Here is a 25493-nt window from a genome sequence, read left to right as displayed (position 1 = left end):
GAAGTCAATTCAGAATGTAAGATAGACCTCCTTAAATTCTATCTGTATAAAAACACTTCTGAGCCTGATAGGATGAAGTAGTGTGTTATATAGTTTACTTTTTGTCTCATTAGTGTTGCTGGGTTCATTCCCAAGCTGATGCTTTTTCCTGTTGTCTTTATTTTGTCAGGCCTGGAAAACATTCTTACCACAAAGTCCTTACACAACATGCTGAAACATTATTATTCTTTCATTAAAGAGCTTTTGTTTATCTGATCAATGCCACTATGATTTTTTTTAAATTATTAAATCTGGAAGGTTTACTTTTATTCTGGCATTTCTCATGCTCTTTGGTTTCCTCCAACCTCTCAAAAAAACCATCCTGGTAAGTGGACTGGCCTCTCTAAATTGTCTCTAGGTGTGACTGTGTGTGTGCACGATGCCCTTAGACTGATCCAGGATGAATTTCCACCTCATGCTCCTCCTCTGTGTTCCTGGGAACGGCAACACCACAAACCTGAGAAGAAGAAAGTGTTTAATGATGACGAATGTTACAAACATTAGCAAATGTGCGGGAGGAGCAGCATATGTGCTGTCAGGCTGTAACACTAATAAATATAGTAAACATAATACAGCTAATGTATAAATTAGTGTACACTGTACTTCACTGTAGACGTCACGGTAAAACATGTTAAGAACATGTAGTCTTATCCAGGATTGCACACAGACAGGCATTTTCTTTGGTCAAATATGTACTTTATCATGTATATCTCAGCAACGAGCTTCTGTCTCACAACAGCAGTCCTTGTGTGGTTAGGCCTTTCTCCACTCACACACACCTCCTCCTCCTCCTCCTCCTCCTCTTCTAAGCCAGTTCGTGTCCACAGCATTCGGTCAAGAGCGTGACGGAGGGTCAAGCATCAACGGCACTCACTCAAGCAGCTCTGCCCAAAGAAGGCATTGTAGTCCTGTGAGAGTTTTTTTTTTAATCTTCTTTCTGGCACACTGCTTCAGAAGTTCTGCACTCTTAGGCAAAGATACACCACAGTGACAATAAAAGAAAATCGTGGTCTGAAACCACCTTGATCCTCTGCCAATCTTGATAAGTTACAAGTCCAGAGATTTCTCCACAGTGTTAGTGGGAAAGCCGTCACTCGTTCACTGGAGCATCTCAGCAGCCCTCACTTGGACTGTTTATTTATTTGTCCTTCACATCACCAGGGGTTTGGATAGAGCAATTGGGAGTATCGGTGGTACGTATTGTTGGACATAATCACTGACAGGAGACGACGCTTTAATTTGGCCAAACATTTTAGTATTTGACCTTGAAGTCACACAGCAACTTTTTTTTATTTCTTCCTCTGACAGGCTGTTTATTTCAGGATTTCACTAATGGACACAATGGCCGCAGTACATAGTTTTTTTTGTTCTGTTCTATTATTAAAATGACCCATCTAAAAGTTTCAGTAAAAGCCTTTATATGCATTGTAATGTCTTGATCAAGCTTGAGCGCAATCTATAGTCTTTATATAAATCCAATGCTGTTACATATGTTGTATTTATTTATTATTTAAGGCTAGATGCTACAGCTGAGGGTTATATATATATATATATATATATATATATATATATATATATATATATATAGAGAGAGAGAGAGAGAGAGAGAGAGAGAGAGAGAGAGAGAGAGAGAGAGAGAGAGATTTTTTCCAAAAAATGTGTGCAAATAGAATATATTTGACTATGAAGACTCTCTCTCTCAAAAGAAATACTTTTACAGAGCATTGTGAGTTTCTCTCAAACTCATTTCTTTCCTGTTTCCTGCTTAAGCATGATACCTTTTAGTCTTCTTATTAAAATTTCAATATAAACTTCAGGTAAATTTAAAACGAATCAGTATTTTGAGGAATTCCCTGGGATGGTCTTCTAATTTGGAGACACTTTTTAAACTGTTTTCCTTTGTTTCAGCATGTTAACCACTCTAAAGTTATAGAGGTAAACTGTTATTATTATTATTATTATGCAAATTATTATTATACTGATTTTATATTCATGACTGTAAGTTAATTCCTCGTTTCTTTTTGCTGTATCTATGTTTAAAATTCTTCTTATTAATAGCCTACAGCCAGTAGATGCTCCGTGACTCACCTGGTTTATATCTGAATCGTAAGGTCTAATAATCAATTTATGAGAGGGTGGCCAGTGCAAATGGCTCCAGTTACAAGCGCAGGTTAGCCGAAAGCCGAGTTTAGCCAGGCCACTAATGCATCCTGTGGGGAACGTCGGTCTGTTAGGAAATGAAACTTTTGACCCATGATTTTCTGTCCTTATATGGTACTGAACCCAAAGAAGTAGAAGAAAAATAATAGTTGCTTTCAGACTGAAGCCCAGGCTTATTATGGGACACATAACTTCAGCTTGAAAATGTAGGGGATCACAAATAACATTAAACAGCCAGATCGCTGTAGGCTTCTCAAGAATTATTTCACTGGTTTTAGGGGAAATATTTATTTCTTAATGTTATCAACTCTTATTATCGTTTCCATGGATTGTTTATTTGCATTTTCATCATCATCATCATCATTGATAGTATGTCAAAGTAATTCCACCTGGGGTCCTTAGCAAGCACTGTTAATGAGCTAAATCTTATGAAAAAGCCCAAACCACTCTGTAATATTTTATTAAATCAGAGTTCAATATACAATAATTAACCCATCAATGCTCATTAGTTTACAGTTATTGGAAACCAACCTAAAAAAGGTCAGTTTTTTTGTATTTATTGTTCAAGTCACTGATCCAGTCGTGTTGCTGTATGTGTATTTCTTCTGAATAAAAATGTAACCCTTTAGGGACAATGACCAATGCTGAACAATAGTCCATGCAAACTCCAAATTTTTTAGACAGAAATGTTTTCAGGCACCAAGAATACATGAGCTTTGGGAGAGGAAACATTCACTGAATTAATTTTTTCCAACTTCTTAACTAATCACCAAACCACGTTACTTCTCAGTGATACATAATGCTGTATAAAGGACAGGTCAATAACTATAGACTATAACTTACTAATTGTTAATACTAATATAACTTACTAATTTGTGGAAAATGTAAACTACTTACAGCGTTTTGAGTGAGAATCAGATCATTACCAGATATTGCTTCAATATATTTCATAAAGTGATGGAAGAAAAGAAAAAACTTTGAATAGGCAACGCAAGCATTTACAGAACCTCCAAAGAGCTAGCGCCAATTCTTTTCTCTACGGTAGGGATTTAATTAAAAAGTCTCCTGCGCAAAAAGAGGCTGGATCCTGCTCCGATTGCCAGATTGAGTATAATCCCTCCATCATATACATTTGGCTAGAGTAAAAAAGTAGACGTCCACGTCAAATTAAGTAGAAACTTTATTATCATTACACTGATTGCACAACGAAATGAGTTAGTGATCTCTTTCAGTGTTTCATTAGACGCTTAACGCACTTAAATAAGAGAAGAAAGTGCAAATTGATTTGCGGTACAAAGTGATTGAGGTGCACAGATTTATGTCCTCCTCTCATTTACTTCAGCCTCAAATTAGTTTCAGTAATCACTTCATCATGGTCAGGGTTGTGGTGGATCTGGAACTTATCCCAGGAATACTGGGCATGAGGTTGGAAAACACCTTGGAGGGAATGCCGGTCACCTCACTATGTACACACACACACACACACACACACACACCTACCAACCTGGAGGAAACTTGTTCAGACACAGGGAAAACATGCTCATCGAACCCGGGACCCTGGATCTGTGAGCAGCAGTGCTATCTTCTGCTCCACCATCCTGTCAAGTTCAAATGTGCAAAAAACTTATTGTAACCATGAACAATAGTTTTATATCCTGATGGAGAAGAGCAGAGTTCACAGCATGTGGAAATATGTTCCAGGTTTACTACTATTCACCAGTAATATGTACATAAGCCTGCAGTATGAGTTTTTATTAATAGCACTTCATCTCTTTCATGAAATGCTTTTACATTTGGTGAAGTCACCGTTTGACAAAGTCAAATTTAAACGGGGATTTGGTTCCAATATGGCAACCGGTCTAATTTGGCAACCCTAGTCCCCCGGCACACATTATTGCTGCACGGACACTGAGTTGGGCTGCAAGTGTGCGCTGTTCTGCACTAGGGACTTTGGGTAGCTGCGCGTTTGTGTGTGTGTGTGTGTGTGTGTATGTGTGTGTTTGTGTGTCTGTGTGTGCGTGCGTGTGTGCGCGCGCGCGTTGAACTGAGCTTTTCCACACTCCGTGGTCCATAGATTCGCTGGAAACTCATTTGGATTCGGATCTTAAAACTATGCCACCGTATTCCAGGGCAGAAGTGGAGACGGATCAGGCAAAGGAAACGGGTTTGGAGTTCATTTTGTCCGGATTGTTTGCATCTGTCATTTCGTGCAGAAGTGCGTTTTTACACACAGGTCCATGAGAGGAGCGCGAGCAGGGCGCAGAAAAGGTAACAAGTCATACCAGTAGAATTAGTTATACTTCACTTTCCTACCATGCTACTAGTTTAACTTAACTTGAAATATAGTATTGCTTGACTGAGTAAATTGTTATTACATTAGAGTTGGGATTTCCCAGGCTGTTTACTCCATGCTTAATTCTTCTGGAGCTTAGTGTTTTTATTACTAGGAATATCTATCTAATATTTGACGTATTCATATGTTTATTTATATATTATGGTCTACACATCGTTTAAATTACATCAAATGTGTAATTATACAGCAGTGCATCATAGCATATTATAATAGCCGAATACTTTCACAACATTTTTCACAAATTTTTATATATATATATATATATATATATATATATATATATATATATATATATATATATATATATATATATATATTATTTTTGGCTCTGCTTGTAACTTAAACCCCTAAAGATCCCTAAAGAAAAACTAAGAGTGTCTATACGATCCAAGTATTTTTGTTTTATGTGCGCGTGCTCAGGCTTCATCACTCTCAGTGTGTAAAATGCATTATAGCTGAGTTATAAGCTATACCCTTTTCTATGTATTTTGTCTAGAGTGTAAACTCACTGTAGTTTGATCACTGAACACCTAAAATAACTAAACATCTGTTACTGTTCTGCCTTAAAATGAAGCATGGATGACACTAAAACCAGCTTCTGAAAACTGAAAACTAAACTGAAAACTGCTGATATGTAGAGAAAAGCTCAGAATTTGAAGAGAAAAGCTGCATTATTTATGTCTTTGTTTGTGATTATGTAGTGCAGGTGTTTGACGTCTTAATCAGCGGCTGAAGTCTGCTTAATGTTTGAGTGGGTTTTTTAAAAATAAACCTTCAGTTTTAAATAAATATGACTTTTGTCATACACAAGGTTTTATTTCTGATGATCAAAGCTCTGTGGTTGTGTTTTTGCATGCATTGGTAGAGCAGTGCCGAAGCTGTACGCTGATTTTATGCTGAATTGCTTTTGCGTACTCCAGGTGTCAAGGTGCTCTGATTCATTTTCTGCTTGGTTTCTCAGAGCTGGAACAAATCAACACACACACAGCGGCACCTTTCACTCTGCAAAGCAGACAGAGTTTTATGTGCATGCTTTTAACCTGGGGTAGATGTTTTCCATTTAAAGGGCCATAAAAAAGTCCCTTCAAATCACATGTGCTTAGGAGTTTGAAAAGAGGTCAGTGGTCCACTGTAGACTGACCCCAGTGGAATATAGCATGTGTGAGATACATCGCACATCATTTTCCACTGAGGAATTTTATGTGTGGTGTAGAAGACCTCAACGTAAATAAATGCTTGCTTCAACAGATTGTCACATGCACAAGTACGGTAGAGTGAAATTTTTTCCAAAGCATTAGACAAAAAGCTGGCATTAGAGCGCAGGGTCAGGTGAGATACGGTGCCCTTGGAGTAGAGAGGGTTAAAGCTTTACTCGTCCCACAGTGGCCAATTTGTAGTCCTGGGGCTTGAACTCAGAACCTACTGATCAGTCGGCCACTGTCTCAGAGACGTTAATTGTTCATTTAAATGAACATTTTAGTGTAGATGCTAAAAAGTCTAAAAAGTTTGTTCATTTTGGGCTAATCTTAATTGTTACTGCCAGCTAAAGGAGATAGAAGAAGTCTTTATTTGTCACATATGCATTACAGCACAGTAAAAATCCCAGCTTGTTAGGAACTTGGGGTCAGAGCAAGGATCGGCTGATACAGCACCCCTGGAGTATAAAAGGTTAAGGGTCTTGCTCAAGTGTTGAACAGTGGCAGCTTGGCAGGCAACTTTCTGATCACTAACCCAGAACTTATCCACCAAAGTAGGTACCAGCAATGTCTTGATTATCATTTTCAGCATATCTCAAACATCCACAATATTACTGGTCTGAAAATTTCTAAATATCCTCACTACCACTTTGTTTCGACTGACAGCAGGTTGTAGAGTATTTTTAAGCAGAGCTGCCGTTCCAGAGATGAAGCCTGTCCAATTTGGAAGGTAGCGTAAAAGACTGCGGTCCTCTAAGGCTCATTATCTTTAACAGAAATGAAAAGAGTTTTTCTCTGAAGAGGCAATCTGTTAATCCTGCTTTCATTACTGTTTTAAATAACAGTCGTAATTTTTGCATCATAAACTGTGACACATAGTTAGACAGTTCATCATATCATAATAAGTAAGTATATGTCATAGATGTTATATATTAATGCCTATTAATCAGACTCCTTTATTTGGATGGCATGAGCGTATTATCTGTATGAGTTGATCTGTTTTCTGGTTGCCATGGCCTTTATGACTCTTAACACAGAACATATTAACCTCATCTCAGATTATTATTGGGTGAGCCAATCTGAGTGCTTCCTCTCTTAGTCAGAGCTCACCTCTTTCTTATGAACTCACGGTGATTTGCCTGCGATAAAGCTAACGTTGTCAGGGTGTGTTTAGGGAATCCTGTAGGGTATGCCACACTAATAATAGCTCAGTAATTGTGTTCTACTTTCGTTTGATTATATAGTGCCACAGTAAGTAGCAGGTGTACATGAGGCTACTCCTATGTTTACGACATCAGCTTGGTTCAGTGGCGTGAAAGAAATATCTTTATGTAGCAACTTTACTGCTGTAGACAGGATAGACGGTATTGCCGCCTCAAAAAAGAAAAGAGCAGACTCTGAAATACATTACCGCCTTAAAACAGCATTAGTGCAGGTGTTAGAAGAAAAGCAGAAGAAGAGAGATGGAGCTGCTCCAACACATTTTATTATACTAGTGGTTTAGCTGCTGTCAGTTCCAAAATAAATATGTGGCCACTTAATGTGCCTGCATTGACGTTTACTAACCAATAAAGAGCACTTGAATGAATGTTTGATGGGTAACACTTGTCTGATAGTGTGAGGGTTTTTTTTCTTTAACAGTATGTATTTACTCTTAAAAAGAAACGTCTGTCCTCAAGTGAAAAAATTCCACCCGACACCTAACAAATAACTGCAAGCTACCACTGCAGTTAAATTGAGGAACTCCACAGTACACAGGTTGACCTTTTTATTTTTTGCCGAAAACAGTTTACACGATGTTCCCCTTAGTTCCAAGTTCCCTTTGCACTGGAACTATGAAAAAAATGTTGCTAATAAGTAAGGGAAGCTCATAACTAGCATTTCAGCATCATGCAGACTGCATGTCTAAATTGAGTCCAGTTTGATAAATATAGTTCCGTCAGATAGTGATCTTACAAGCAGATGTTGCTCTGGAAGAAATTTTTACCCGCTGTGACATGCTGTGTTTATTCGTTTTTGTGTGCATATACAAAGAACCTTTAAACACTTCTGGCATTAACGGAATAAGGTCTGCTTCAGAAGAGTCTTTCAGAAGTTTATTCGGTGTGGAGCTTGTTACTGCGCCGCTCTCATGCCTTCACAGGAAGCCCTTGAGGAGGAAATGGATCTTTGATGGGTGATTATATAAAAACAGATGCAGTTATAAAACTAATTTGAATGTCTCGATTCATTAATTCTTTTTTCCTAGTCACACTGGATGCATTATCAGACACCTCTTTTATTAAAATAATAGAATAATTTGATCTCCAAATGTGATTATTTGACCTGTCAAATAAATGAAGGTCTCTGTGAGGTATGTAAATAAATCTGATAATCCGATAAGGGCGACACAATGGTACAGCAGGTGGCCTTTGTCATCTCACAGCTCCAGACTCCCTGTTTTCATTCTGTTTCTAAAATTATCTCTATGTAGGTTTCGTCTGGATTTTGTGGTTTCTTTCCAACTTCCGAAAACATGCATGTAGAGTATATGGCTGCACTAAACTGCCCGTAGGTGTGAATGTGTGTGAATGTAGCAGACTGGCGTCTCATCCTGCCTCGTATCCGGCGTTCCTCGGATAGGTTCCAGATCTGAATACTAAAGATGAGTGAATGCATAATTCAAATCCATTGTTTGTGTATAGCGCTTTTAACAATGGACACTGTGTACTGAATATATCTGATTACTGCTGTGAGAATCGCTCAGGGTGGGTTATATCGATTCAGGAGATCAGGTAGATATGCCACAGCTAGTTTCAACCTCACATGTTTTGAACATTGCAGCATCATCATTTTGGAGAAATATATATGAAAAATATATTGGTAACTCTATAAAAATGACAGTACTTGAATAATTATGCACTAGTGTCTGAATTAAGACTAGTAAATAATATTATATTAATAATAATAATAATAATAATATTTAAATAAATAAATAAATAAATAAATAAATAAAAATAAAGAATATTACTTTACAATAAATTAATAAGACTTTACAATAAAATGACATGAATAATCTTGCACTAATACCTGAATTAATACTTACTGAAATATGAACTAATGATGAGTTTGAGCTTGTACTAATCACAAACTAATGAAGAGCTAACCTTAACTATACGACTCGAGTCTTATTACTTCACGTGTATATATCAACCACCTTAACTGCATGTTTATTGTATTACTTAACATGTAGGGGTAAACTAAATCAAACATGCTCTATAACAAAGAATATGAATTAAAATGTGCATCAAATGAAATCGAACAAAGAAGGGGGAAATTAATAAAAAACAAAACCACCCATCATTTCATCTAAACCCTTCTTGCGTCATTCTCCATCCATTTCTCTTCAAATCCCTCTGTAGTACTAGTACATGCTCTGGGTGGCTCTGGCCTGAGGCTCTGTTATTTTACACAAGAGTAAAATCAATACAGTAATATTTATTGAATTAGCAGTCACTATTATATTTGAACATTTAAAATATTATTCTATACGATTATTTTCCAGTGTTTTAGTCTTAGATAGAGAATGTTTGATTTAGTTTACCCCTACATGTTAATTAATACATCTACAACATCGTGAACAACTTCTACTAACATCTACGTGAACAACATCTACTAACATACTTAACATTTACATTTCTGGCATCTGGCAGACGCTCTTATCCAGAGCGACGTACAAAAGTGCTTTGAAGTCTCTATCAGTGAATACATTAACACTGGTTCACAGACTTAAGATGTACATACAACAATACATAAAACAAACAGGGAAAAAGAAGAGCTAGTTTAAGTGCTTCAGGAAGAGGTAGGACTTCATCCATCATTTAAAGATGGTCAGTGCTGTACGCTGTACGGACATCTAGGGGAAGATCTTTCCTCTACCTCGGTGCCAGAACAGAGAAGAGTCCAGATGTATACCTATCTTGTACCCTGAGAGATGGTGGGACTAGTCGAGCAGTGGTAGTGGAGTCGAGCTAGTTACCTTAAGTGGTTGTTACTCGTATGTCATAGTTAAGGTTAGCTCTTCATTAGTTTGGAATTAGTACATGCTCTAACTCATCATTAGTACATATTTAAGTAAGTAAGTTTTTATTTATTTTTTATTTTTTTACTGGGCTAAAGAATTTTATGGAATCCTGTATCTAAAAGAGTTCTGAAACACTGAGTGGTGACTAAACAGAATCTCATGTGTTTGCTGATGGGATACAGCAAAAGGTGTGAGACTGGTCATCTGGCATGTCAATCAAATTGCATTGTGTGTGAAAGTAAGTGGCACTTTGCCAGGTTTATTAATGAAATCTACCATCTTTTAACGTCTCTTTCTATCTTTGGTGACACTCACCAAAGTGAGGTCCATTGAGGAGATAGATAGATAGATAGATAGATAGATAGATAGATAGATAGATAGATAGATACATACATACATACATACATACATACATACATACATAGCATTATCTGGTGAGTTTATGATGACTTTACAGATATATTAGGAAGAATTCTAGCTGTTACAAGGTGAACTAAAAACACTGGAGAGATTTCTTTACTCATTCATTCCTTCTCCAAATTCGTGCCAAAATCCATGACACTCTACAGGGACCAGAGGAGTCCATCCAAAACAGCACTGTAACTAGCCACCTAGCTTTCTATTTCTACTTCAGCTATTTGGCCAGAATGATGTATTTAGTCATATGTATATTATGATAAGCTATAGAAATGTGGAATATAGAATCTTGCTAATTTATTTATGTTAGAATGCTTAGGAAGATAATGATTTTATAAGCTGACTAATTTACAGCTCTGAGGAATTAACCTTCATGTAAACAAACATATTTTGATCAATAGGCCTAATAAACATGTCACTGGATGATGTTTTTTTTTTTTTAGACCATAATAGCTTGTGAAATACTGACACGCCGAATGATTTACTGGTTTGTTGCTGCAGCTGTTACCCCAAATAATTTATATGATAATAATGTAATGGCCCGAATGAGTGAACCTCACAAACTAAAACCATCCTTCACCTGCTTAGTTATAATTAAAAAAATTACAAATAAGATAAAAAATAATTTCAGCACCATCTGGTATTAAACTTCTCAGGTAATTAGCAATTCTACCCAACCCAAAACACCATTTGGACGCTTGTTAGCAGAGTAGACAGTAAAATGTGGAGTGTTTTTAACAGCAGCTTTTATTCATCAGTGTTAAACAGAGCCACATGCGGACACTCTTTCATGCATCCACAGAGCAACAGACATTCATTAAGCAGGTTGTTGGAAAGGAGATTTATCAGCTTGGTATGGAATCACCTTGTCTTCTTGTTATTGCTCGAAAGAGTTCGCAGTTAGAGGAGCATGTATTCAGTCTGCGAGTTACAAACACCAAGCTGTGGAATGTTCCAGAATCGCATCAGCGTAAACACACACAACTGCAAGAATGCATCTTAATCTCTTTGCTTTCTCTCACACACACACAGCGTCTGAGCACAGGGCACTTGCTTGCTCGTTTCTGTCTCACTGACAGAGCACAGAGACTGCAGACACTCACACACTCCACCGTGAGTGACTGATTACGTCGTCTCACACACACACACACACACACACACACAAACACACATACATCTGCATCCAGGCACACATCACAGAACTGGTCCGCATTGTCTAAAGAAGATTCTTTCACTGTATCAGAAAATCAGAAAAAACAACAGTGTAAGGGAGAGAGATTAATACTGATTATATTAGATTCCTCCAGGAAAAAAAAGCGCATGGATGAACATCTGGTCCTGTGCTGTCATAGCAAAAGAAGATCCTTAGTGAGGAATCCAGAGGCCTCATCATTTGGAGAAGTAGAGAACACACTTAGATCAGCGATGGCTCTGTTAAGCAGTTTACTGTTGAGATTTCCCCTTAGGCAGAAGAGCCACTGTAAAGAGCCCAGTGCATTTCTCCAGAATGGTGTATTTTCATAATATAGTCTTAGTGTACATTCGTAACACACATCTTCACACTGAACAAGCTTTAATGATTTACACACTCGTGTTGCAACACAGATGAGCCTTCCAGGGGCTGAGTGTTTTAGTCAGGTGTGTGTCTGTGTGTGTGTATATGTGATCAAGCCTGCATTAGAAAATCCATTTAAAATGCAAAAATGCGTCGTAAACAAGCATTATACTGTAAAACGTTGCCGAAGAGATTTACTCAAACAGATTTGTTGTGTTCATTATTATATTACTATAATAAAAGCAATAAACCATGCAATCAATAAATCAAAAAACAATGAAAATGCAAAAATCTTTGTGAGGCTGCAAATGAGCATACAGAGTTAGAAATACATACATGTTTCTCTCTCTCTCTCTCTCTCTCTCTCTCTCTCTCTCTGCCCCTCTATGCTGTTTATGTACATCAGGGTGGGGTAATCTAATGGAGACCATCTGTTGGTAAATAAACAGCATATGCTGGCACATTTCCGTCTCTTACACTTCTATGTAAAGAAACTAATCAAAGCCAGACATATGCACCTTTTTTTTGTGGGTGCCATAATTAAACACCTCGTAAAACATATCATGAAATATTACACAGAACAACAGACTCATTCACTGAGGACGCTTTGCCTTTTATTCTTTGATGAAACATCATTTGCTGCATTAGTTAATATTTTTAACGTTAAATGCATTTTAATTGTGCTAGTAGATTAAATCTAAGCCACAAGGAACGATATGCACAAAGCATTGAAGGTTTCTTGTAAAGTGATGGTGAGCTGCATGTTACTTTAATGTCATATAATGACATAATGTAGGATAATACTAATGATAGAACTAATACTTTCTTATGTTAGATTACTGATATAATAATTCATTATTGAAAAATGTATTTATATTGTAAATGATAAAACTGTAAATAATATACCACTATTATTATTAAGATGATTTAAAAATTTTGCTTTGGTTTTTTGCATTTATACGGAAATGTTTGAGCACGGCTTTGATAATGACAGTTGTTATCACTTTAACCTCCCCTAATTTCTTCTTCCCTTCTGCACTCGTTATATGTTTTGACTTGCACAAAACACTGTCAATTATGACTTGCCCATGATGCCTAAAGCCATTTACATCCTTTAAGGTGTGTAAGTATGTATGTATGTGTGTGTGTGTGTGTGTGTGTGTGTGTGAGTAATTAGGAAGGAATGATACTGTATTCCTGCCTCAGTGTGTCTTCTGATCTCAGTGTTAGTGTAGTATTTGTAATGGTATGAGCCCAGTTGACGTGTCAGTCACAGGGTTTAAATTGCAGCACGTTTTGTAACGAGACTCTAGCTCACCTTTACGCCAGTTGTTTAGCTCGGAGCCGCTGTACTGGAGCACTGGAGCTGGGTACAATGGGAAAAAAATCTATTGTGAAAAATATTGTTTGGGAGAAAAATTTTTTTATAAGAGATTAGGACCATTCATTTTGAAGTGTTTTTCAGAATCTGAGTCACAAGTTTGTTTTTAAGAGGAGTTTGTGCTAGTGACTGTTCACACATTAAATAAATATATGCAAAAAGATTAAATGGCTGCAGCAAGCAGCAAAATTAAACACATTCTCTCTATTTTTATTAGTTGTTTAAGCTGTGTTTAAGGTTTCCAGTATTATTTCTCCTACCAGACTTGCTCTGACTGGCTGTTAGAAGCCAGAGAGAGAAAGAGAGACTTCATGTTTTTCTAAAGTGATCATAGCTATGCCCTACTTCTTGCAAAGACCTCACTCTGGGCAGTTTGAACTATGAAGAGACGTCATGTGTAGGGGTCGAAAGGTTGTGGCCATTCACAGTGAACTTCAGCATCACTGACATGCTGTTGACCTGCTCTCACACCCTGATGTAAATAGTAATAAGTGTTAAAAATGTCTGCTTAACAGATCGTGCCCGTTAACAAACGATATGTAGCCTAGCTAGTGTTAGCAATTTAATGCTGGTTGATGAACTAAAAGTTAGCTATGATATTAGTCAAAATGTTTGCACTTAGCTGGGTGATTCTGTGACTTGGTGCCATTTTTGTCCCACTTGTATTTCTTTTAAAATATCTCAGATGTCTCAGATTAATAGAGTAAAGAAATAATAATAAAAAAAGAACCTAGAAATCGTTTTGAAATAGCTTGAAATATAGTCTTCAAAAATCATATTATTCTTGCATTCTGTTGTGAATATTCCAAGTTTCATGTTCAACAGAAAAATTGCATTATCAGAATTTCCTGAAGATTAATTTATGATCTTTCTTTATTTTCAGCATTGTTATATTGTCTGACTTTGAATATACAACCCTCTTACCCAAATTATAAGTAAAAATATTTAATAACAAATAACTGAAAGTAAATCATTTAAATATGCCTAATGTTCATTAGCAGTGATGCTATTTGGTCTTCTTCTTCTTCTTTCTGCTTTTCCCTTCAGGGGTGGCCACAGCGAATCATCTCTCCTCACCTATCCCTATCTTCTGCGTCTTCAACACTTGTACCCACTAGCTTCATATCCTCATTTATTACCTCCATTTATTACATCCATATACCTCCTCTTTGGCCTTCCTCTTTGCCTCCTGCCTCCAGCTCCATGTCCAACATTCTCCTACCAATATACTCACTCTCCCTCCTCTGAACATGTCCAAACCATCTTAATCTGGCCTCCCTAACCTTGTCCCCCACCCCAAACGTCCCTCTGATGTACTCGTTCCTAATCCTGTCCAACCGTGTCACTCCCAAAGAGAACCTCAACATCTTCAGCTCTGCTACCTCCAGCTCTGACTCTTGTCTCTTCCTCAGTGACACTGACTCTAAACCATACAGCATGGCCGGTCTCACCACTGTCTTGTACACCTTCCCCTTTTATACCAGCGTTTATGCCTCATTAACTTGACCTGGAGCTTTATAGATGAAATCCACCAGTTACTGATGCCATTTTCCATTCAATCACCATAAAAGGTCAAAGGAGCAGAGCATCCATCAGTTGGGTCATTTGTTTTAAAACATTTTTTCAACGCTTCAGTTTGGTGTGACCACGTGAAGGCTTCAGCCTCGGCTCCAGTTACTTTGTTTGGAACTGTGTTTCTGCATTTAGGAGAGCTGGACCTTAACCACACAATTGCAATGAAGCTATCAACAATATATAGTGTTCAGAAATATCTGCAATAAAACATCCTACATTCTGGTGCCAGTGAAACTTTTGATTGTTGTCCAGCTCTCTGTAGCACCGTGGTATTTTTAGCAACACTGAATTGAGCCTGAGATAGATCGTCACACTTTATCTGTCCTGATATACACTGTTATTTATGTTTCTTCCTGCTCAAGTTATGTAATGAAATTATTATATGCTTTAAATCCATCAAGATGCCAAACAGTAGATAAACACGGCCACATACCTGAATAAACTTTAAGTATGTGTGTATTGCCCTCATTTACAAATGACATAAAAGTAGAGATTTCGTAATGAACACAAGGGATGTTTCATAAACTGTGAATTATCTTTGAACTAATTCCTGGAGAGTGAAGAGGTCAGAAAAAGCAGTAGACAGCCTTTTAGTTGTAATATTCCTGCTGCCAGACTCATTATTGACACATTTATTCACTCAGCTTTACTAAAGCTTTGCTTGTTTTTATTCTGTTTCTCATTTCGAATTCTGTGGCATTTTCATTCACGTGTCACAAACTTAACTAACCACTAGGGCTATAAGGACATAGCATATTTTATTCTTATTCCATGTGAGGTTCCTGACTTGATATGCTTTCAGACAATACAATGCATTCAACACTGCATAATAAAGTAGGCTATTCATCACAAAATATCACTGGAGGATTCCCCCAGATCTTTGGTCTGGTGTTTGAGAGCACTTTGGCATGTTGATGCCAATGGCCAGTAAGTGGTGGACTGAAAAGATACCGTGTGCCATATTTGCGAAAATATGTGTACAGTACACCTTATACCCAATATCACAAGAATTTCACTGTGCTGTAATGTATATGTGACAAATAAAGGCTATTTCTATTTCTATAAATACACAACTAATCTGGTGAGCACAATCAGCATGCACACCAAACACCACATTGAAGCTACTTCAATTCTGGCTAAAGAAATCATCACAGCTATTAGTTCATAAGTTGAAATCACAGGATTCAAACACCCAACTAGGGCTACACTGAGTAACTAACTAATAACAGACTGATAAAAGCCCCATGCTTTAGAGACTCCTCCTTGTGAGTCACACCAGTGAAATCTGGTGTTCCATGTTGTTACATTATTATGTACAGCTTTTGTTTCATCATGTCCAGTTCACTTGTTTTACTTTTATAAGAGCCAGTATTTCCAGAGGTTAGGCAGAAGTTATACATGCTTTTAACTGTTCTGCATGCTGTTACAACTACTGGGTGCTCATTTGCCAACTACTGGGTGTTCTTGTGCACATTAAAAAGATTTAACGAGGCATGGTAGCAAATAAATGAAATAAATAAATGGTAGCAATGCAGTGAAGTCTGTCTCACCATGTTCACTCTTTACCACGTTATGCAAGTTAGTAAAAGTGATCAAAGAAGGTATTGCAGGTGGATTGTTCAGCTCTGACTAACACACACGTGAACAGAGCTTTTAAGCCCCCAGATGTGTGAAAAGTATGCAGATGAGCATGCTTTTATAGCTGTAGTCGGACAGTAAGTGTAAAATATGCATATTATATTAATATACATATATCCCAAAGTCACAGGGAGCACAGGATGAAGTGTTAGTTATAACAGTATCTAGGTTAATCAATATCACAGGACTAGAGAACTGGTTATCAGCATGCGTTATGGTGTAACGTGTTGTTGTTTATGTCTTTCAGATGGCAAGAGGTGGTGGAATCAGCAGGATCCCATTACAACATCTGCCCAGTGTCACCTGACCTACTGGAAGGTTTGTATTTTCAGATGCACAAATCCCCCAAAAGTCACATTATTATCATTTATTAGTAGTCGTCCATTTAGTTATATTGATATTATATATTTAGTTATATTGTCAGTGTTTCCTGTCCCCAGCATATCACATCCTCCTGACCAGACATGCCTCATGCTCATTCAATACACAGTCTCTGAAATATTAAAACATACTCAGCACTCACACACACACACACACACACAAAGGTATTAGGTGTTGGTTAAGTAATTAAATTTGCACACGTGAGCTGATGCTGCGATTCATTTGGTGTAGTGTAGCAATACAACATCTTGTGTGCAACAGGTTCATTCACCAGTCCTGTTGTGCTCACGACCTTGCAATGTTATGTCTTAATTCCCTGAGCCAACTCTTTTGTTTTAATAGGAATGTACAGGGGATATTTAAAAAAATGATAATAGCAAATGATAAGTAAATGTGTTAGCTAACTACTGCATGTACATTAAAGAGACAGTTGCTGTAAGTTAACTTGCCACACTGAGAGGAAGCTCTGAAATCATTGTTTGTACATTGGAATTTGGGATGTGAAATCTGATTTTTCCTGAATATGGTCATTTTGCCAGTCATGGATTCCCACCCATGGATGGCAGCTGCTGGTGGCTTTGTTGGGATTATGACCTTCCATCGAAAGGGCAAATGGACTGTAGATTTTAAGAATAATCATTAGACGTGCCATTTAGACAAAGGTGGCCCTGATCTCTTGATTTCATTGAATCAGTGTAAAACTATACAGATGTAAATGGAATCCCACTATGTTTGATATTTAAAATGGCCCTCTGTAAAAATCTGTAAAATGAGGAATATGATTTTTTAAAATTAATGGACACATTCATTAAAACGTAGCGACACAGTAATAGGTATTAGATAGAATGCTTGCTTTATGGTTAACACATTATTGGAAGAAGTTGTTGTTTCTTCAGGGCCAAGGTGTGATACAGAATAGAGCAGCATGACAAGGGCAAAATGTATAATACACAGGGTTATCAATAAACATGGCAATAAATACACAGGACATCGAACATACAGGGCAGTGTGCACACTGACAAGACAGGACAACAGAAGAGTATTGGCTGGATTATATGACATGCAGAGTGACATGGTGGTGTTGAAGGTAGTATTGCAACCACACACGCTCCAGGCTCCCCAGTTTGTTTCTGGTCTTGGGTTACTGGCTGTGTGGAGTTTCACACAGTGTTTCCGTGTTTGTGTGGGGTTCTCTGGTTTCTTCTCACTGTCCAAAAACATGCAGGTTGGCTGACTGGCTATACAGTACTACATTTCCCTTAGGTGTGAACATGTGTGTACATTGTGCCCTGCAGTGGTTGGGCATTCCACCTGGGGTGTATTGCACCCAATGTTTCCATGATAGGATCCAGATGACTGACTCATGAATGATAAATGAATGAATAAATGAATGAATGAATGAATGAATGAATGAATGAATATATGGCATGGTTTAATAAGAGGTGAATTGCTGCATGGCTGCAGTCACAGCAGCATGGCTAGAAACTAGTGAGTTTAAGATAAATTAAATGGAAAACCATCATGTTGCAGTAGGAAAACTGTCCTAGTGACAGCAATTTAGAGAAATGTGTAATAGCAGGAAGTGAAACAAGTGTCTCATAATAGCATAATAGGATTGTGTCTAAGGGTCATACAAACATGAGATTTTAAGTGTAGGTGTGCAGTGATGGTTGGGTATTTTGTGATGTTGGGCATGATTCTCGGCTCAGTGCTGGGAAGTGTTTTGATTAGATTTGGTGGCAGGAAGCAATGTGTTCAGTAGTCTGACTGCCTGCCTCAGGGAAGGAGCTGTTCTGGTGATGGTGCCATTGATGCTCGAGTATATTCTGCCAGGGATCATTTGCAATGAAAGTGGCCTTACCCTTGTAGGTGGAGACATCTGGATGATTGCCGTAGCTGTTCTCATAATCCACAGTTCTTGGATCTTGATGTCTGAGACAGTGCAGTTTCCACAATATACAGTGAGACAGCTGAGCAGGGCACTCTTTGACTTCCCCTGTGGAAAGTGATGAGGATGGATGGTTCTGCTCTTCAAATCCTCTACAGGAAGCAAAGTCACTGCTGGGCTTTTTTTTTGGCAAATCAGGTGGTGTTATTAGACTAAGTATTGTCAGGAACTGCCAGACTGTTCCCTGCCAGGCCTGAGGAAGGCGCTGGCAGGTGAACCCGAGAAGCCTGCTTGTTCGTGTGTCTTGTGATTACCTGTCCTATTGTTCTCTCCCCTGATTGTCTCACCTGTACCCAGTTTACCCTAATGTCTAGCCCTATAAATAGGGATCCTTTTGTGCCTGTCTTTGTCCGTGATTGTTTAACCTGCGTGTTAACTGTTGCATGTTCCGTGGTTCCTGTCCATCTATGATCCAGTTTGTGTCTAGGTTCCGTCTTTATTATTTTCCCAGTTAACCACGCCATGTCTCGCCTTTCGTCTGTTTCCCCATATCGTGTCTTCATGTTTCAGTAAAAGCAGCGCTTTGCTGAATCCTGTGTCTGGGTCTGCGTTCAGCCGCGTGCCGGCGTGGGCACGCGCACCACGGATGGCCGGGTTCAAGCCCCGCCTAGGGTGAGGATTCCGGCCATAACAAGTACATTAATAAATGACTCAAATTTAACTATATTTTGGTTGAAACCTGAGCTTTCAGACATTTCTATGATGTTTAACTGTGTGTGGTTCATCAGTGTAAACAGTGCGTGCCATATGCCTGTCATTCACACTGAAGTGTATATTGCTTTTAAGTTTTTTGTTATGTTATTGTTGTATTATATTACACACAACAGTAAAATGTCAGTTGTTAAGCAGATATGTTAGCAGTGGCTTGGTGGGAAAGAGCTTCTTCCGCTCCTTTATCCCACAGGTGGTATATGAATAAAGCATAATATAATTAGTCTTTACGTTATTACTCATGTGCTTGCCTAGGCAGCACAAAGTGGCAGCCATCCAAACCTAAAAGCATGTCCCATGTCAACCAAGCATGTCATTCAATAAGACAAGCTTCACCACGGCCCAGACGTGGATCACACTTAAAGGTGAATGAATGAATTATTATTTATACTTACAAGTAAAATGCTCCAAATCATTTTAAATCAGTTTAAAGATTCATTCAATATCAATTATCAAAGTATTAGCCATGCCTTTAAGACATTCCTGTTTAATAATCATATTCGTGGCATCAGAGTTGCGTTAAATCCTTTTTAAGGAGGATTAAGGAATTATATAGTCTGTTAGACCGGTTTTATTGTGTAACATGTTGTATGGGGAGGATGTGGGAGAGAGGTGCAGGACACATGGGCATACACAAAACATGTTTATTAGATCTGTCCTAATAATCATCTCCAATACACCAGGAAGGGCTAGAACACACACACTGGCAAAAACAGATCAAAAAGAGATAAACAGGTCAGGATCAAAACCAGGAAAGGGCTAAACAAAGGGAGATAGGAGCAAATACAGGACCAGGAAACACATGGCTTCATGACACAAACGAATGTGCACATCTTCACAACTAAACTGGTGAAACACGGAGGGTATAAATCCGAGAAACTAAAGGAAGAAATTAGCAACAGGTGAACACAATCAAGGAAAGATCAACAGAGGGACAGGAAGATTTGCCCAGAGAAAGAAAATATAGGCCAAATAAAGGCAGATGGAGATGCGGAGTGTGATGGGTCATATGCTACAGAATCAATGCTGATGTTTTCAGGCTCTTATTCTTCACATCAGTTAAACACACGCAAATCCTAAAAAATAGAAAAAAAGATTTTCAAACATCTGCAGACCAGAATGTGTAAAAAATAAATCAAACAAATTTGATAGAAATTGAGAGCACAAGAGGTTACCATGGCAGACACGCCATATGAAATTAGATGAAATGAGATATTCTCTAATATTGCATGATCTAATATTGCATAATGGAAAAAAATAGGCAATGTTTGCTGCAGAGCAAGACAGTAAGTGTCATGTAAACATTAGTAAGGTGATTTGGCAGAAGTATAGTCTGTCCACTTGGTGGCCTTGGCAGCACTCCTAGACAGTTATTTCCAGTCATACGAGATCAGGCTTCTATTTACTTGAATGGAGAAAGACCAAAAAACATAAACCAGGTGACATTTCACACACCAAATTTGAAATCAATATTAAAATATAGCAGAAGTGTGTAAATAGTTTGTATTTATTGGCTCTGCTAACAGCAAAAAGGTTGTTTGTTATTATTGTATTTAAGATTGCTCTGGGCACATATACAGTCATACCTTATATGTGAATATTTCTATAACAGCGACAGTCCAGTCAGAGAGTAGGCCAAAATGTCTTCCTGCTCCCTACCTACAGTAGGCACACTACATTGAGGAATAAATACTAGCTCATTTATTTTTCTACATATTTATGTTATTGATGTAATGTGCTATATGTCTAAGGGAAAGTCATTTTGCCCTGCAGCTTGGCTTTATTGCTTGTTCCCCTGATGATAAACTAATCTGGCTTTTGTGTATATTTCCGTTATATATTTGTGTGCTTTTCAGGCTATAAGATGAGACATACTGGTGATGTATGAACCAGAGTGCTGCCTTCAGATGTTGTGGAATATGGAGCTCAAAAATAACTACACTTATTTTTGTTCCAGATATGATTATCTAATGTAGCTAATCCACAATAATCTGAGTGAGAGTCATTCGTGATGATGGACTGAGCCCTTATCTAGCATTGGGTTGCATAGTTTTTTTTACAAGCATGTTCTCACAGCCTTTGGTAGGACTTTAAGATCTTGGGCAGGTTGCCGGACCAATTTCTTTATTGCTAATGAGTCCAAGCCCTGTTGTATTGGCTGTAAACTTTATGATAAGTACTGGTTGTATAGTACAAGCTGCACTTCAACTAAAATCCAAGATGTCCCATGTTCCAAAAAAGGGAAAAACCCCACATCTAAGGCAGTGTTTATTTGTAGTTTATCTGAGGAGGTGTGAAAACAGCAAATCTTAAAGAAGGGGTTACAGTTCACATACAAGTAAGCTCTGACTTGAGTGAGAACATTCCTTGACTCTGAATTCATCCAGCTGCAAGAAAGAAAATGTGTATTGTTTGTGGCTAGTGATGTTTCTTTTTTGAAGTGAGCTGCTAAACTGAGGCAAAATGACAGAGCTGTTCAAAGCAAAAGTCCACACACACACACACACACACACACACACACACACATTCTCATATCCAGACCAAAGTGAAAAAAAAACCCACTTTACAATATGTTTTAGACTCAATTAATTTATTTAATTATTTAATAATTTCCTTAATCCTGGCCCTAAAGGTTTTACTTAATATACCAATGATTCATGCTACTTTTCTACTCTGTGAAATAGTTTCACTCCACACTTGAATAAAATAATACATAAAAAAGAAATTGTGCTATTACCATACTAATGAAAAAAATGTAGGTAAACTTCACTTCTTGTAGTGATTCAGCTGTCACTCTGTTCAGTGGTTTTGATGGTCAGGTGTTTGTTTTGGAAGGGGCTGAAGGGTCCTGAAGATCATGCATCTACCATTTACACACACTGTCTGTGGGTTTTTGTGCCTCATGTTGTGTTTCTTGAATTCATGGTTTGGACTTTTCCTCCCAACATGTTCATATGGTATAATTTAATGTTGTTGCAGGTGATTTTCCTAATGAGTGTCTGTCTGCTGGAGATTGTGGCTGGGGAAAGACATGCAGAGAAGAGGGAAGACTCACACTCTACCACACTAATGGCCCAAAGAGAGCAGAGACGACCTTCATGGGCTGCACTCTACGGTAAGTCTGAGCCATAACCTCCAGATATACTGTCATATCAGTTGCTTCTTCATCTTCGCCACGGCATGCATCTGCTCGGGAATCATTGCTCCCAGTGTAACCGTGGAAATGTTGCAATAGACTTTTATCACCCCATGCGCTAATTGTATACACTATTGTTTTACACCATGAACTGGGATGTGTGGCAAAATGCTGTTTATTACAACGTACAAAGGCATCACAGTATTTGATGAGGCTTTCTAATAACGTGTCAGCAAAACAGTTATAACTCTAAAAAAAGTCGAAAAACCTAAAGCTATTTTAAGCATTACAAAATGAATTATTTAACATGAAAGAAAAACAGGGAATACTTAAACAATTATTAATGTGTGATAGAGGTACTGACAGTACCTGTGATTGTCCCAGAAAGTTTCTTATTCTTCTTTTTCTTTCGGCTTTTCCCTTCAGGGGTCTCCACAGCGAATCATCTCTCTCCACCTATCCCTGTCTTCTGCATCCTCAACACTTGCACCCACTAGCTTCATATCCTCATTTATTACATCCATATACCTCCTCTTTGGCCTTCCTCTTTGCCTCCTGCCTGGCAGCTCCATGTCCAACATTCTCCTACCAATATACTCACTCTCCCTCCTCTGAACATGTCCAAACCATCTTAAATTTTCACAGAAAGTTTACTGAATCTTTTTTCACAGTATCATTTGCACTGTAAATCATCTACTTAAAATCATTTGCTTACAATCATACACTGATTGTTGTTAATGATACATTCGAGTCCCATAATGATACATTCAAGTCCCTTTCACCAAAGAACTGAGGTAGATGGGAAAATATTATTATTATTATTATTATTATTATTATTATTATTATTATTATTATTATTATTATTATTATTATATTATTATTATTATTTAAGACCCACTAACAACAGCCATATTCCTGATCTCTAAAATGGTCACTAATCTGTTGACTCTGATGATACAAACCTGATGGATATGCCAATAAATGTTTGTAACAGCACAAACTGCCTTGATGAATGCAGTGTTCAAGAGCAGCAGACAGAATTAGGTCTTAATTAGCTTTGAATATATAGTGTGTAGAAGGTAGAGGTTTTTTCTAGAAAACTGCTTATGGAAGATTTTGCTTTTATATATATATACATATATATATATATATATATATATATATATATATTGCTTGTCTTTATGAAAATCACAGTGCTTGCAAACCACTCCAGTATGGTTACAATGTTATGTTACATTAGGAGCCCTGCAAAAAGGCCAGATGGTCCCAGGTAACCAAGCCCATGTTTTGATCTGCTCGATTGTTATCTTTCAGAGGGATCTTGTTCTTTGATGCTGTTGACATTTTTTGTTTCGTCGCCACCAGTGTTCGGTGCCGTTAGCCAATATGTTAAATCATTTAAACATGATCAGATTATGATAAGAAGTTATGAATGTAACATTATGTTCCCTTCGGAGTAAGCCCAGATGTTTGCGGGTGTACACTCTTTTTCAGTTCTAAGGCAGTGTTGATTAGTTTTATGTTTATAGACATTTCTGTGGTATTTCCATTTTAAGACTCAAGGAATAGGTAGCTCTAGTGGATATGTGGATAAGGTACTAGGCATCTGATAAGGTCTGAAAGTTATGAGTTTAGTCCAAAGGCAATGTTTCCCACACATAGTAGCTTATACCCGTCAGCATGTACTTATTATTTGAATAGTTTCTTCTAGACAGTAATAATAAACAAATAGAAAGAAAAGAGACTTCTGTCTGTTTGAGAGAAAAGACTTCAGTAATTGATCTCCTCTTAAGAAAAGATATATATCTCCTCTTGAGTTTCAGTAGAGAGAGCTGTCCATTTACATATATGATCTAAAATGTACTTAACCAAGTTTATTTGGATATATTTGAAAGGTTGTGCAGTTTACTTTTGATACACAGTATATTTGATGTACACTAGTCAACATTTTTGATATGCTTTCATTTGTAAGTATACTTGAATACAAATACACAAAATGAAAATTAGACTATTAGTTTACAGTTTTAGGGCTAATATTATTATTATTATTATTATTATTATTATTATTATTATTATTATTAATTAGAAGAAGAAGGAAAAGAAGAAGTCTCAATGAGCAAATTATTCATACCCCTAATACTACACCTCAGTGTAAACTAATAGTCTATTTGGCATCTAGTGTATTTGTTGTTGTTGTTGTTGTTGTTGTTGTTCTTCTTCTTCTTCTTCTTCTTCTTCTTCTTCTTCTCATTTGTAAGTATACTTGAATACAAATACACAAGCTGCCAATTAGCCGTAGTTTAGTTTGCAGTAATAGGGGTATGAGTCTTATTATTATTATTATAATTATTGTTATTATTATTATTATTATTATTATTATTATTATTATTATTATTATTTTATTATTATACCAACAAGAAGAATAAGAATATTTGAGCACTTTTTAATCCAGTACATCAATATGTTCAGATATTCATTAGTTGACTTTTACTTTTTACTTTACTCTCATTGGTATACCTTTTTTTTCACCTGTGCAACATTTTTTTTTTAATCCTTTGTAAACTAACTCGTTGAACAATACAGAGAGACGTGTTTGTGTTAATATCAGTCAGTATGTTCCTAAGGGCTGTAGAGGTAAAGTGTTTGTGATTGAGGAGCTTGTATTTTTAAATTCTGCTCAATGCAAGGCTTGGATTTGTTTTGACTCAGAAGAAAGTGTGTGTCTCTTTTGCTCCTAGGGAATTTTACGAGAAACATTTGTGACAGTGGTGATAACTAAATGTCTCGCAAATGAGATTCGGGATTAAATCACTGGAGATATAAAATAAACCTTTAAGCAAAGAAAAAAGTCCCTCAGGTGCTTTAGAGAAGCCTTTCATCATGGATTCCAAATGTTTTTACATTTTGATTAGTAATCTGTTGCAAGAAAACAACACACCT

The 25493-nt window shown here is 37.3% G+C and overlaps 1 protein-coding gene across 1 annotated transcript in view; it reads left to right on the top strand.

Annotated features, from left to right (window-relative positions):
• The first annotated feature begins 4107 nt into the window (after positions 1-4107).
• Positions 4108-25493, top strand: part of LOC131362286 (neurturin) — a 28628-nt gene continuing 7242 nt past the window's right edge. Inside the window, exons 1-3 of the mRNA XM_058404218.1 lie at positions 4108-4467; positions 16625-16695; positions 22397-22532. Of these exons, the coding sequence (XP_058260201.1) occupies positions 4437-4467; positions 16625-16695; positions 22397-22532 (238 nt within the window). The 5' untranslated portion in view covers positions 4108-4436. The remainder of the gene's footprint in view (positions 4468-16624; positions 16696-22396; positions 22533-25493) is intronic.

This window comes from Hemibagrus wyckioides, linkage group LG11, assembly GCF_019097595.1.
Source record: "Hemibagrus wyckioides isolate EC202008001 linkage group LG11, SWU_Hwy_1.0, whole genome shotgun sequence".
NCBI classification, from domain to species: Eukaryota; Metazoa; Chordata; class Actinopteri; order Siluriformes; family Bagridae; genus Hemibagrus; species Hemibagrus wyckioides.
This window is presented reverse-complemented; position numbering and strand designations above follow the sequence as displayed.